General features: G+C 28.3%; 1 protein-coding gene across 5 annotated transcripts in view; it reads right to left on the bottom strand.

The window, feature by feature from the left end:
* The window catches only part of LOC111037464 (calcium/calmodulin-dependent 3',5'-cyclic nucleotide phosphodiesterase 1A-like), a 62,840-nt gene extending 46,871 nt beyond the window's left edge, over window positions 1-15,969 (bottom strand). For 4 of the 5 annotated variants that reach the window (XM_022320053.1, XM_022320055.1, XM_022320054.1 and 1 more), the window contains exons 1-3: window positions 15,853-15,969; window positions 5,045-5,219; window positions 761-877 (exon numbers count right to left, since the gene is read on the bottom strand). In XM_022320053.1, coding sequence (XP_022175745.1) covers window positions 761-877; window positions 5,045-5,219; window positions 15,853-15,901 — 341 coding nt within the window. In that variant the 5' untranslated portion in view covers window positions 15,902-15,969. Of the gene's footprint in view, window positions 1-760; window positions 878-2,538; window positions 2,670-5,044; window positions 5,220-15,852 lie in introns of those variants that run through there. The other variant, XM_022320058.1, reaches the window with a different exon arrangement.
* Window positions 15,970-16,810: the final 841 nt, after the last annotated feature.

The raw sequence follows: 16,810 nt of genomic DNA, 5'->3' as shown, positions 1-16,810 counted from the left end.
AAATATAATAATATGATCAATTTAATAAATAAACATTTTATTACTTTCCAAACGGAGACTTAGGTATGTTAAATATGTTCGTATACACACAATAAGTGCGTATTTTACCTACTATATAAATATTGTTGGTTGTGGTAAAAGTATACCGTTTAATGTTCTTGAAATATTGTTTTATATCTTTTTCTAAATATAGTATTTTGAATTAATATTTTTGCCTAGGTACGTGTTATACGGTTGTTAAACTGCTCAAAAATAGTGTGAGGCTCAACAAATGTTTAAGGTAAATAGGCGTATTATTACTTTTTAGTATTTCACCATGCACAAGAACTGTTTTAGTCCATGATGGATTTTATGAGGTATATTATTGGATCATAAAATTATTTGATTTGTTTAATGTGGTTTTGATACGTAGCAATGGTTAAATGTCATAAACGACGTGCATAAAATATTAATACGGTACGTCGTATAACTGTCTAACCGTCAGCAGCTTGTTGAACACAAAAAAGAAACAAATAAAACCGAAAATATAAAAATAAAATAATAGCGTATGTGATTATTAAATGAAATGTTATTAAATTTTATAACAAAAAATGATCTGATAATCGATGATGGTGCATAAGTTTTACTGAGCTTACCGTCGATACGATTATCATTTGTTCGTGTTCTCGTGGGTACACAAACATGCACATGCAGTTTAAAATAATATAATTGAATTTGACTGACATGCTATTAATTATATGATATTATAATAAACTCTTACTTTTGCTCTTCGTCCAAAAATGCAGATTCTAGTACTTTAGCAGCAAAAAATAGATTTTTGTGTAAGACTTCGGCCGATATCTCTCCTTTTCTCAAGTGGCGCAACAGACAACGCAATCTGAAATTTAAACACAATTATATTTAAAATCAATGCAAACAAAACTATAGTCACACAATTAATGCATTGCTACTTTTATTTTAAAAAAGTATTAAAAACTCTTTTAATTTATATTTTGTTTTAAGGCATTTTATGTTTCTGAGTTAAAACATGTTTAGCTCTGTTAAATCATTATTTCTATAGGTAGGTAATATCGCACAATATTTTATAAAATATTAAAATACAAGTTTTATAATTAGGTGTCCATGAATAACTGAACATTATTACAGAAAGTCGAGGAATATGAATTTTGATGGCTAAAAAACTTGTATAGGTTTATTATTATTTTAGCAGCAATGCAGCATGTCCAAAAATATCAACACTCTTTGCGGTATTTTGGTTGGAGTTAAAAGATAGACAAAGGTAGATTTTGCCCATGAACCCTAGACAGTCCCTAGCCAATGGCGATTTTATAGTTTGAAGTGGTTTTTGTGCAGTCTTGGGTTAGATTAGGGAATGAAAAGGTCTTTTTCTTGTTTACCTTCAGTAAGAACTCACGTTAATGGATGCTAGTGATGGATAGAAAGCGTTATAGATTTTTTTTTACAACAAAAAGTAACAAATTATAATCATTGTGAATACTATTGATAAAATATTTTGTTTCATTCCATACGCACGTGCAATACGTAAAGTAATCAAATATAATATCAAAGTTCAGAAAAAATTGAAATAAAAACAATACCTAACAATATCTTTAAAACTGCAGATACGTCAAGGGCGAGTCAAGTATGTATGATATTATTTTATAGAATAACAGAACACTTAAATATTGGACCACTTGAATGACGCTTAACAAATCAAGTCAGATAATATAGTTTAAACAAAATTTCGTTCTTTAAAGTACGCCTAAGAGCAAGAAAACCATAGTCTTCATGTTGTCAGTAAATAATTTTGACAATATCAAACATAACTTCTAAAGTATACAAGTAATAACAATTGATTTATTTTTCAGTGTAGTAAGAAGTTAAATAAATACAATCGTTTGCAGTTGAATGCTTTGAATAAAAACAATATTTTCGAATCATCATGAACACTACACCGTAATTAAAAAAATAATAATCAGCAATCGGATTCATCGATTACCGTTAGAATTAATTGAAGCATCGTATTTATAGTTAACGGCCCTTATACCGAAATGTATACGAAGTAATTATTTTAAAAATGAACACTGATTTAAAAAAGAACAAAGTATTAATGTCTTTGGGAATATTTTGTTTTACATCATTTTTAGTCATTACAATTGGAAAACAGTTTCATTTATAATTAGTTTTTTCTCGATAAAATGTTTTAAGTTTATAACGTTTTTAAAGTATTTTATTAAAAATTTTGCCAGAATTTATTGTTCAGTATAAATTGTGTAAAAAAAAAATGTAAAAATGTTCAAAATATTTGAAGAAATAAAAGGTTTACCTATTATACTAGATTAACTTTGCTAATTTTATCATACTCTAGCTGTATATTAAATATTTTATATTATGAATAATAATACTACACGGTCTATAATGTATCGCCCTGCATGTATTATAGCTATGGCAATATAAGCTGCAATTGTATTTTAATTTATTGTATACTTATTTATAATACTTAGTTGTATTCAAACAATATATGTAGCTACTAATTACATGTTTTCATAAAGTTTTTTTAATTTTTTAAAATTATATTGCTCTTCAATTTTGTATTCAATATTCAAACACTGCACATACTTTTACTGAACACTACAATATGAAACACTACTGCACTGCACAATTTTTACTAATAACTCATAATATGTCATGTATGCTTGTTTTATTGTAATTTTACAGTAATATCTTAAATTACAATATCTTAAAAGTTAAAACCGATTTACCTGTCATTAAATTTATAAGTACTCAAATTATTTTGATAAGCTTGTAAGCCATAATAATTTCGTAGATTAAATAATCTTTACTCGACGATAATTAAAGAGATAATATTGAGAGTTTAATATAGGTATGTACGTGAGTTCGGAATTTCAACACACAAATAGGAAACTAGTTTTTTATTATATAGCTAGGAATGCTAGTCAAAGTGACTTGTATTAAATTAGCAAAAAATATTGTAAATCTTTATATTTGCCAAATTATTAGATGTACATTTGTTTACAATATGTATGTAATTAATGTTACTTTATCAAAAGTGAACTTTGACAAAATGTAATACCCTGTTCCGCAAAATATTATTTTGTTGAGTTGTCTAAAGTCACCAAACAATTTTGGTCGAATATGATTGAAAACAGAATTTTTTGTAATGATTATTAACACTCAATTTATATCATTTTTTCCAACTTTGGCATATTGAGTATTTTTTTCACTCAACGATTAGGCATGATATTTGGTACTAGCCCTGATAAATAGCGAAAATCAACTTCAAAAAACAAATCAAAAGTCTATGACCTAGATAAGTTGCATGCGTTTTTTGGTCTACATCTTTTAAGTCACGAAGAAGTCAAAGATGCGTTTTAAGATTTAATCTGCGATAGTAGAACAAAGTAAAAAAGGTTTACTGAAAGAAATAAAAATATAAAATAGTATACATTGAAAATAAACAGGTAAGTAGTTAAGAAGTGATACAAAATTCAGTTTATGTATTGTGTTTAAGTATTAATATAATTAAAGTAATAATATATTAGCTAACTCTATCCAGGAATTAAAAATTTATTGATAACTTATTATTATTCATAATTTATTAAAAGGACGTCGTACCCAGTACCCACATAATATGTTATGTCCGTCTTACTAGAGCATAATATACCAAAATGTACGACCAGTAATTCCAATTTTGTACTGTTAACTTAAATATACCTATTATCAAACCTAAATGTAAGAAAATGATCTGTGTTCTTTCGTTGGTCTTTAACAATACTTTAATTTTTTAAGTGAGTTATGAGTGTGTAAAACATTAATATTTAAAAATGATCATAATTCATTTAAAAATTAAAATATCGTAAAAAACCAACGAGAGAATACAGATAATGATTCTTACATTTACGTTTGATAATAGTTCAATCAATTTAAAATTTAAGCTAACAACACACAAATGGAACTAGTGGTCGTACATTTTGATATATTATGCGTTTGTACAACAGTGACAACACATACGACGCCCTCTTAACCCGTTGTTTATGTGGCCACATTTATATTTTATGAGATTATAATTATAATTTACGACTACGACGTTCAACATTTTTATCACTCATTTTATTTATATATAATTATATTATTTTATTTTATCTATTTATTTTAACAGTGACTTATTATTATTTATTTTTTTTTTGTTACACTTAAATGTTCAGTTTAAAAAATCAACGTGCCGTATCGTTCGATAGCCAATTAAATGACGTTGTCCATAAACCAGAAAATTAATTTAGGGGATCAGTATTTTTTTGGAAAACGTTTCTGTAGAATGATTTCTAAAGAATGTTATAATTTTAGAAAGGTATGATATTTACAGGTATCGCAACAACTAGTATAAATCAGTAAAACAAATTTTTGAAACACTATCATTTACGAACAGTAATAATTAGGATAATATTACTTAAAATTTCAAAAATCGTGACAGAAATTAAATAAGAATATTATTTTTCAGGATGGATATTCTGGTACCTATGAGACAATAAAACATAGAACCGTATTTTTCGGTAATATAATATTCCTATATTATTATTATCCATTATTATCAGTCCCGAATTTTTATCCTCGGATACCTCAGTAATAAGGTACTAATTAACACTATTTCTAACTTATATGACTCTTGAAATATATTAAACTCTTTTATAATATGATAGATAATGATATTATCATCCTATTTTATACGATTTCTGTTAATATAATTAGTTCAAGAACTTACTGTTCTTGTGTAGTACCTATCATTCCTAAATTACATTATCATTATGTATAAATAACATTCTTAACGAAAAACAATTCCAAATGTTTTATTATTGTTAAAGGCCATCAATTCACTCAAATTGTTTTAGTATTTTGGGTAAGCGATGAGTTCTTTTTTGTGCATTTTAAGTGTTCTTAATCGTCTGGTTAAAAACTTCTTAGTCGTTCATCGATTTCTATGTACGTACATTGACAATTGAATAAATAATTCTCGGTTGATGATTACCTGAGTGCTGCCTTATCAACAGCTTCTGACGAATCAAACGACGGCATTCCTTCGAGGCTAAGATCTATATCGTCCAACATTGATTCGTTTTCTTTCGACAAGGCCATATTATATTCTTCGGAGTATGTGCTTTTTTTTTGACTGCTGCGGCGGACAATTGTCAAGGCTCCTTGTCCTGCAAATAGATAAATACGAGGGTTTAAGGTATTTTTTTCAATATATAATATTGTGTTATTGAAAAAAAAAACAGGAAATTCGCTTGGCTGTATAGAAGGTTTCTAGTGTACTTCATCATTAAGTCAGTTCCTGTAATGCATGTGTTAAATTTGAATTCAATAAACAAAACGATTCTGAGCGGAGACGGTCTGACAACCTACACCTATACATACTACATAATGCATATGCATATGGATATTTTATCATTTATTTTTCTATTGGTAATAGCCAATAGGCAGTGAGTTGAACTCATTAAAAAAAAAAAAATGATTTATTGTATTATTATAATATATATCACATCATACGTATTATTTTTATTAAATTAATAATTAGTACCGACACAGTTGTATAATATACCTTACAGTATTTACTGTGAATAGGTTCATGGGGTAAATAGCTTAAAATTAGTACACATAATATTTTGAACGACTAATTGCGATATGGGTATTGGAAATGATAATTTAAGTTCTAGTAAAATGTTTCAAATATATTGTGATAACAGAATTATATAATGTTAAATTATGAGTTCATTAATAACTTTTGCATTGTAACAAAACAAACAAAAATTGTTCAAAATTTTTTTTTTCCCCCTTTAAATACGCAATTTTATTAAAATGTTATCTTAAAAAAGCCTAAAAAAAATTCCTATTTAAACTATATATTTTTTAATTGCTGAAGAACCTTTTATAAGGAAATTTGCAATACATTTTCAAGTTGTTGGGCACCTATTACAATTGAACATTTTTATATACTTTTAGTTGCAAAATGTTGCAAAATGTCAGAAAATGTTTGTATGTCGCCCCTGTGAAGCATATTAGAGATAAATTATAAACTTATACAAACAACAATAAATTTAATATTAGAACATATTATTTTATACGGTTGTTTTTTTTAATAAAAATATAGTTTTTACTTGCAACTTTAAATGATTTAAGCAAAAGTCAGTTCTTGTAGTATTTAAGTTGCTATGAAATAGTTATAAGTACGTTTTTTTCTATGGAATGGGAAGTCTTTACAGTAATGTTTACAGTACAATTTTTTTTACAATAGCTACACAACCTACAAACTCGCAACGTCTTAATTTTCTTTACACTTATAGGTTAAAATATTTTCAACTTCAAAAAATTCTATGATTGTTTTATTTTTATTGACTTATTAATATACAAAATATAATTTAATTTCAGTTTTAATAAGTTTTACTAAAAAAATATATTTTCAAATAAACACATGGTTGTACATGATTTTGAGTATTCCACTTTTTTTGAAGTCATTTCTGACTAATTGTGTGTGAAATTTAATTTCGTCACCTAAATCACCCACTAGTTATTTGATTTTTTAAAAATTAAATTTTTTAAATGTTGATTTGGGCACCACCATAAGTATTGAAATAAAAATAAACTAGTAAAATATTTCATATTATTATAAAATCAGTAGCGTCAATCACAAACCTGGTGTGATTTTATAGTTCAGTAAATTAATATTAATTGAGCTATTTCCACAGAAAATATGTTTAAATTAGTTTTTGCAGTGAATTTAATATTTATCGTGTTTTTACAGCTCAGGGTAGACCATGTTCAAATGTAGCGACTATTGCAGCCATGGACAATAAAATACTTTCGTACGAGACCGGTCGATTGGTGTAATGCGGTATTTCGCTATTAATAAAAAAAATATTTTTACACGTCCGCATAGTACCTACGCAACAATAATGCTATCACGACATTATTAACACTATAAAAATTTTTTTTTTATCGTAATATTATTTTAAAACTGTTTTTTTGAGTTTTAATACACTAAGTAATGTGTAGGAAATTTAATGCAGATGCCTAAACAGTATTTTTTCAGTCTTACCCCCTAATTTGATTCCAATATATATATATATATATATATATATATTTAAAAATTATATACACAACATTTCATGGCAATATGTGAAGTTTAATACGTGCCCCTTAGTCCTTAAAATTCGAAAGCACTATTTTATTCAAATAACCACAGTTTTTTAAATATTTTATTGATATCTCGTTTCAACTCTTTCATATAAAAATGCGTTAATTCAAATTACTATAACTCTTGTTGTATATAGTTTTTTGACTAACGCAATATTTGTATATATAATTAATTATGAAACATACAAGTTTATAAAATATAACATAACAATTAAACAATATTATTACAAAACGTAGGTGTTACATATGATATACATTTAATTGTTATTTAAAAATAGCCTAATTCCATTGGATATAATAGATTTGCTATCTGGATATACTTGGTAAGATATCTGCCGAACTTGGTGATGTTTGCTCACGATAAGCTCGTGCAGGTCCAACGACGTCCCCTCCTCTCTTGTCGGCGGGTGACAACCGGCTCTAGTCCGCCGACAAAGTAGAAAAACCATAGCAGTTTTTATCGACCACCGCCTCTTGTGCCGTTAAGCGCGTTTTTCTTTGCTACATATTTCGTTGGGTGGTCCACATTGCGTGTTCGCCACGACGATATGGTGCACGTTTGGACCTGGACTAGTACAACGGTTGTAGTACACTCGCGTCTGGTAGGTACTCAGAGAGTCGAATTCAAACAATATTGTAGAAGCTGACGAAGAGGCGTAAATTGAGATTTATTGTATTTGGAGCCTTGGAGGTCAGTACAACAGCTGTGCGTCGTCGGAGCAGTGAGCGAGACCCGATACTAATGCCTACACCAACCCGGTCACACTATGTACCTGTTTCGATCGCGGTAGCAGCCCGCAGACCTCACACTCATGGATAGAGCATCTACGTGGGAGGCAGGTGGGTGGTGTGGCCAAGTCTTAGCTTGCCAGTAGTGGTGTCATTCCTTGCCACCAAAAACTCAAAGCATTGTTATTAACAATTACCATATAATATTATACAACTTTATAAATTATATTTTATTTTATTTAGTTTTTATTTTAGCAAATGAAAATGAATTATATTCAAATAAGATCACCACAGTTAAAACAGTTTTTGTTGCAGAAAACTAGTAAAACAGTATATGACGAGAATACAATACGATAATAATCTGTTTCTAAACACAACTTGGTTTGTTATTAGCGCATGCTCAGTAGTATGGATATGCAGCGCAGCCACCTTTCATCGCGGAAACTTCCACCGCACTCCGTCTCTGAGTGTGAGGTCTATGTGGCAGCTATATCGCTGTACGTTATCATCTGTTTTGAAGTGTGATATTATTATTTCATATTTATTGTTATTATTGTTCGGCACATTATTGACCATCATTGTATTTGTACCATACTGGGCGACCGTCATATTTTGTTGTTGTTGTATCTTGCAGCATGGTGTTTTATACAGTGTTGCACTTAACACATTTACTGTCGCATGCAACTGCATTACATTATAAATTGAGAGTGTCAAGACTTAAGATATTTGAACAAATAATCTACTTCTAAGTAATTTTTTTTGTTGACATTGATATTTTAATTTTAAGCAAGGTATCTAAAATAAAATCAACGTTGAAAAATAGGTTAGTTTTTTTTTCCTCTAAGTTAGAGTAAATGTCAATTCACTCATATATTAGTATGTTACAGCAAACGCAACATTTAAACTGTTGTACGATAGTCAGCTATGCTGTTAACGTTTGTAAGACGGAGACAATACAGTATAAAATAATATTATTAATTAAATGTTAAATAATTACTGAAATGTATGCATTTACCATATTTTACATTCTCATATTCAGTGTTGGCTTTAATGAAATATTAAGTGGTAAGGAGAAGTAGGGGTCTGGAGGTGAATTTGATGATTTCGAGGAAACAATTCTACTAGGAGCTGTGATATACATATACCAATCTTCGAATTATGTTTAGATTTAGTAAGATGTATTAACTGTAAAATATAACTTATGAAATTTTATTTTTATCGATTCAACAACCTGGGTTTTCAAGATCGATTAGGTTAGGTAGTGGAAGTAGATAATCAACTACTTCTTAACTGGATAGAATTAGGTATAAATATCGACAGCCACATGGTTCAAATATACGAGACTGGCTTGTTGCAAGTCCATAGTTAAGTACTAACCGTCAACTGTGTCAAGTGAAACATAAAAAAACATCTTATTTCCATTTGTACAGGCAATTATAAGTATAATAATATTTAATATGTCTATTTTAGTTGTTTTAAATTTTTTAATAAAAGTATTATTACAAAAATGAGTGTGAATTATGAATGTTTTAACAATTTTAGTCTTTCGTCTTTGATAAAACATATTGAATTGGGCGAAGCACTCTGATAAACATTTGTATATAATATTATTTAATCCCCCCCCCCTAATAAGACAATTGAATGTACACAACTGGATATGGGTATGGATAGGTACTCAATTAGTGTGCACCCCAATATCACTAGTTATACCTGTCATTTTCAGTGTAATATCATTCCTATTATACAACCTTGTATTGTCTTTCATATTTTATATCAAAATGATTACGTTATAATTAAATATTGTATTGTAAATTGTAATTATTATATTTATTGGTTGAAACTGTAATCGGTTTAATACTTTGGCAATAATGAATTTTGAAATGTTGAGTTAAATAGTTTTCTTTGATGTAAGACTTCACATGATATTTAAACGAATTTAATCGACTACCATCCCTGAAACTAATATTGCTACCGCATACCAAAAAGCGATGAAATTTGCATCCTTTACATACATTTTGTAAAATTAAAATTTGATTTCCTTGTTAACCGAAGCAAAGCATTTCAAACTTTCAAAGTAGATACCTAGCTAGTAGCTATACAATAATTTGCCTATAATGACTAACGATATCGGTATAGATATATGATATATATCGGTTAAAAATCGTACTACACAATATGTAAGTCTTCACTTTTAGTACCACTCAAATTCGTATTAAATGGTTAATAGTTCCAATAAAAATCATTTTTTTTTTAGATTCGTACGCTTTCAATGATTATTTGATATATTTTTTATTTATTCTTTTGTGTCTACAGACCTTTTTTTACTAAAGAAAAAAATATTCCGATAAAATTCATTGTATTTTAATTTTTTATAAAATGTTTAGAAATATAATGCAAGGTTTCTTATAAGTTTTCATTGTAAGAATTAAAAGAAAAAAATATAGCACCACTTTATTTATTTTTGACGGTTTGAATTTCCAATGTTGCGGATACTCCTGGAATATCCATGCTAAATAAGATTTTAACAAAATCAAATTTGGTTTTTTTGTCGTGATCACAAAAAAAAAATAACTTTAGTGACCTGAAATCTTCAACAAATGTTAAAATATGAACTTCTAACGACACTTTTCAATATTTAGATTACTATGAAAAATATTTAGATATTTTTTGAGCAATGTATAAACATTTTAAATGTTCACCTTTATTTTGTTCTAATTCGACTTATGATGTATGAATAATATTTGGTCTGTAAGCAAAATAGCTGTTACAATTAATACTATGGTCTTTACAAATTATACTACAGCAATTAAGAAGTATCAAAACATAGTACCTATTATGGTTGTAAATTGTTTTTTTTATAGGCGTTTGAATTTAAAATTTTTAAAAAATCCATTGAAATCTCTAAAATTAAATGTATTTAAGTTTTTATTTGTATAGTTTGTAAAATAAATTACAAGGTTTCTCAATAAATGATGATAGTAAGAATTTAAAAAAATTTGCAGAACGACACATTTTTGAGGGTTTGAATTTAAAATGTAGACAAAATTCTAAAAAATCGTGAATTATTTTGTAGACGTATTATCTGACAGTGTCTTCACTCAGAATCGTTTTTTATCGTATACAATGATGTATCATTAAATTCAAATTTAACACATCCATTACAGTGATCTACTAGATGTCGACGTGCACATGACATCTACTATACCTACATCAGAGTGGTTATCTACTTGTTCACTATTTTATTTTCACTTTTATAAACGGTTTATCGTTTTTTTACTTTGGATTTGATCCGAAGAGTTATCTAAATTTTTGAAAAATATACCAACCGTACTACCACGAGGCAAGTGAACACGAAATAAAACGAAATAGAGAAAACAACTGACGATGATCGATTTAGATTTCTCACAAAACATTTTTTTTTCGAACAGGTGGGATCAAAGTTAATATTTTCAGTGTGAATCGTCGTTACCGGGTATGTATTACCTAATCATAATGCGCAATGGGCTATGACTTTATTTCTTTCATTTTTAAGAAACCGATCGGATCAACATAAGGTTATTATTATTTCCACTCTAGATCGCACGAAACCGCGTTGTCGGCGGCGAATGAAAAGTGGAAAAACAAAATCCACCTGGCGATCCTGGTGAGTGGCAAATAAAATGATATTAAAATTGATAAATAATAAATACAATATAAAATATATATTTTTTTAATATACTATAGTACGTCGTTCACACATTGCTTTTCGCTCTAAAAGCGCGTGTAATACATTATATAATAAACCGTGACCGGAGAAACGAATCGGTTTGACCGATTGACAAAGTCGACCCCATCATGGAGTGGGGACACGGTGGGTAAATGGTGGTTGGACGACACGTGAGTAATACGAACGTTGTCCCGCAAAGTTCCGTAATATATGTTATCTACTTTCGAAGTTCGCATGTACAGGGAGGTTCTCGGAGCATGCTCCGTCCCTATTTTCATCCCTTAATAGTCCATTTATTTAACTTTTGATTTTTATATTTTTTAAATGTATACTTTAAGTGCACTCTTAAAGACCTTTATTTTCTAAAACTCATATTTTCTGGTGCCACTCGAAGAGAATCAACCCAGTGGTGATACAAACTTTTTTGTTCTGCAAACGAGAACCACCATTTTTTACTGTAAATTGTTTAGTCATCGTACAAAAAGGTGGTATTTTTTTATGTCTAATCGACTGACAATACTATTGGATTTTGATGAGATAGATTTTATATTGAAATTTGTATGATTACTTCATCAAATTGTTAGTTTTTTTATTAAATGATTTCACCGCAATAGTCTAGTCTAATCGTATTGATTTACAATTAGTTTGTTTTTTCACTGGAGTATGAATGTACATAAAAGTCGTATTTTGTATATTTTTATTTTTATTATAATATTAAAAATGGTTTTAAGAATATTATAAAATGTTAGAATAATAGCCCAACCGTGGTCCTAAAATTGTATATCGTTTCAAGTTTTTTGGAAATAGTGACCATAATATAATTGTATGTATTGTATCTGAATATGCACTGATTAAAAATAAACCATTCATTCATACAAAACGATAAAAAGACATTCTAGTGTTGATTTACGTGTCAGTTGTTCCACATTGACAGTAATTATTATAGTCACCAAAATATCGTTATAATTTTCCTGTATTGATCTCCTTAAGACACGACCAATTGTAATCCATTTAAACAGTTGGTTTTTTTAATCTGTCTAAATCGCAAATTGAATAAATATTTCGTCTGTTTTGTCAATTTTTTGTCTAACTTAAATTGTTTTGTAAGCCTAAAAAAATCATCTCCTTAACAACGTTGGTACAGTTATAATGAATGGTTGTCATATTTTAAAAACAAGGGGTTTGTATCACCACTACACATTAGCCTAACCTAACCTAACCTAACGACATAGAAAATACAAGTGTTAGGGAATATTATAGTTTTTTTTTTTAGAAATACTTAAAAATTACAAAAGTCGAAACATCTGAAATAAACGCACAGTTTTTATTAGAGAAAACCAATGACGAGCGCTTTTGTTGAATCACCCTGTATTGAAACCGTTTTCTCTCAATTAATTGACGCCAATACGTCTCGTCCGACATTCTACAGTGTAATCGGTCTTGTCGGGGCCGAGTTTCCCGCGTGTGGAAACACATTATCTCCTATCGCCGATCACGAACACAAGTGTTTCACTTTATTTCTCATAAATTGTATGCTGCCTTCAAGTCTGTCCAAAATTGTGATACACGAAGACTTACAAATTATATGTGCATTATCTCAGTGAAGTACGCAGTGGAGCGGAGGATAAAGGTTGCCCACATTGATCTTATTATTATCATATTTTTTTGGTTTTATATTTTTCAAGTTTCAATAATTCTATTAAACTATTAATCAAGAATGTATTTATAATTATGTACGTATCAAAGGATTGGTTATAGCCAACATAAATAAAAAAAGAAGAATTTACAGAAGTTGAAATGCACAAAAAATTTTAAATGCCTTTCCTAAACTCCTAAATCGTTGGAATAAACAAAATTAAAATTAAATCATATTGTATTGCTAATCGTTTTTATGATAAAAAATGTTTTCGAACATATTTTCATTTAATTTAATATTTCATATCAGTAAGAACCAAGAAGTAAATACTTAATTTTTCAAACCTAATGTTGTGAATTGCGTGATAACTGTGAGTAGGTAATTATTTACTTTCAAGCCATCTGAGTACGCCCTCTGGTTAGCAGCTGATAACAGTCAAAGGTATCGGAGAAAATTAAAAAAATTGTCCTGTGTTTTCGAGCATTATTTTTCCGAGTCTTGGCGCAGAGCTTGTAGTCGAATAACTCTAAGTTCTATAATTAAGCTGCTAATCTTACTGAGATGGTGTATCTACAATATTCATTATGAATACGTAATACATAATATACTTAAATTTGGAATAACCTTTCACTGTTCATTCGATGGTTTCTAGTAACTTCGGTCGATAGCCAATACGCCCGTGTGAACGGACACACACATCACTGGCCATAAAATATTTTTTAAACTTAGTTTCAAATATTTATGACAATACTAAAACTGTACAACTTACAGTCGTACACATAGACAACTGTAGTAATTACATGTTTTATTATCGTAGTTATAATAAAACTCGCGTTAAAGGTGCATTGACATTTTTTTTCCACATAATAGTAAATACAATTATATATTTTATTCGATGCATACTAGTAAATATTTTGTGTCCAGGTATTATGCGTAGTTATTTATAATTTTGAAATAATTTGATATTAAAAATAATAATTTGTAGTTTTAGATTTTAAATGTTTAGCGTTAGGTAACAATTATTATGGCAATAATAAGAAGTCTTACATTTAAATTTTTAATGATTCTCCATAAATTATTCTGTTACCAGTACGACAGTACCTATTGCTTGTTATAAAATATGTTTATAAATGGAACAAGGGCACAGCTAGTTTACCCAGTTAAGAAAAGTGTCATGATTTTTAAGTTAATTTATAAAATTAATGAATAGATACACGCTGGTGTATACCTAGGTACAAAATATATGAAAATTCACGTTTTGAACTTTCAACGTTTTATTTAACTGTGTAGAAACTATATCGTCAGTTAAGATCAGACGACTCTTTGATTGATGATACAATTGTTATTATTTTTTTTTAATTCTATGGAACTATAACATTTGAGAGAAAGACGTTTATAGTTTGTATATATAAAGTTAGTTTATTATTTTTTCGACGAATCGCGCTATAGTAAAATGTCAATTACGATGACAGCGATCGTTGTATTCCAGTTTGATAGTTATTTAATGATATTTTAATACTCTAATTGTAACATAATTTGTTTTTTTTTTAGAAAAATAATTTTTCTCAAATGATTTATAAAATATATATTGTTGTCACTTTTTATTAATTCGTCAAAGTATCAAGTACAACGAAATAAATTGATGTGCTCTTATTTTAGTCAACGGCTGTCTTAAATCTAAGTTATATTATAGGTACATAGGTACTTTTGTTGGTAATCAATTATTAAGTTTTTTAAAAATATTTTTTGATTTTTGAGAAATTATCAAATGTATCAATACTGTTAATTCGAAAATAGAGAATACGCTGAGAGATGCAATAGTCGTACTATTGTTTGTATCAGCAATCAGTGTAACACAAAGAGTTCAAAGCTAAAGTTAAGGAAAATCCAAATTTATTATTATAATTGAAGATCTTTATCATACAACTGTATATCAAACTACTTATAGTCGTATGTCTATATTATAGAGTCCCTATTAAGTCATAGAGATGTTTCTATTCATTTAATTTAGATATTGTGTTGTATATTTTTTGATGCTTAGTTTATTTTATGTAACACTAGTAATTGGATACAATTATAATACTAAATACCAAGTAAAAAAGTAGTAAGTACTTACGTAGTATGATTACATAATCATTATATATAATTTATGACCATCAATTGATAGGAAACAAAGAATGATAGTTATCAATATTTATTTTAATTTATTGAAGTAAAAAGAAACATATTTTGTAGGTATCGATTGAATACCAGTAGCTTAATAAAAGAACATTTTTAATTTACTGAAACGATTTATAATTAATTATTTAATTTGAATTGTCCGTAATATGAATCGTTAATAACGAGTAATTATACAAAGTTGTTTTTACTGCTATATAATTATTAAGAATTAATTTTAAAATTAATTTTTGTTAAATCGATATAATTTTTAATAATAATGTAAGACTACTCTGCCTACCTATGTTACCTAAATATTATTATTTTAATCATTGGATATTATCAAAGTATTGATCACTCTTCAATTTACAAATTGTCTTAACATCTTAAACGTAGCTAATCTCATGGTACTTACTCGAATTGTCTGAGTCCTGTGAGCTACTAGCGCCTTCGTTTGTGTCCATAAATACCGGGTCATCTCTATTTCCTTCAACAAACGGATCTTCAGAGTCTGGCGGGCCCGCCACTGAAACAATAATAACATAAAAAGTTAAGTTTTAATTCTCCAATTGGTTCTCGCAAAACAGTAATTGTATATCTCTTGGGGACGTTTTCGGATAGACGAAAAGCTTATTCGAAGGTAAGTTCAACATCGGCACACTAATAAATACCATTAAAATAAACCGACGGCATATACGTCATAGTTTTATCTAAAAGGTATGTTGAATAAATATTTACTTTTTTTCATTTGATCCTGTGATCCAAGGTATGCATAACTTCTAGGCCTACAACTACAAAATATATATTTGAACACAATTTTTGAGTCTTCCTACTCAATAACAACCGACCCAAATGGCTTAAATTTTGGATACGTTAGTAAATATTATTCGTTTTAAGTATAGGTTAGTTGGTTAATAACATTTTGATATTTTAACATTTAGGAAAAGGATAAACTTTTCCTGTGCCACATAAATAGCGTAATGCTTGATTAAAATAATATTATTTTTATTTCTATCTCAATTTATTTTATTGAATATAAAAACTAGACAGATTTATGAAAATAACATAATATATAGAAATAGTGTAGTACAAATCGGAATCATTGAACGAAATTGATTGTGTTATAAATGTACAATAATAAAAATGTTAAGCTATCACACAGCCTTTCACAAATAATCTGTTAACAATTTTATGTTCCCGAAATTGAACATGATTTGACGAGGTTTCTAACGCGCCCATAATCATTAATCAATAAATAATAAATACATTTCATCAATGTAGCAAATACAATTATAATTATGAATTATAAGTAATATAATTATTAAGGTTACGCTATCACGCAGTCTTCTATGAATAATCCGTTTATAATATGA

This window comes from Myzus persicae, unplaced genomic scaffold (genome assembly GCF_001856785.1).
Source record: "Myzus persicae strain clone G006 unplaced genomic scaffold, MPER_G0061.0, whole genome shotgun sequence".
NCBI lineage: Eukaryota > Metazoa > Arthropoda > Insecta > Hemiptera > Aphididae > Myzus > Myzus persicae.
This window is presented reverse-complemented; position numbering and strand designations above follow the sequence as displayed.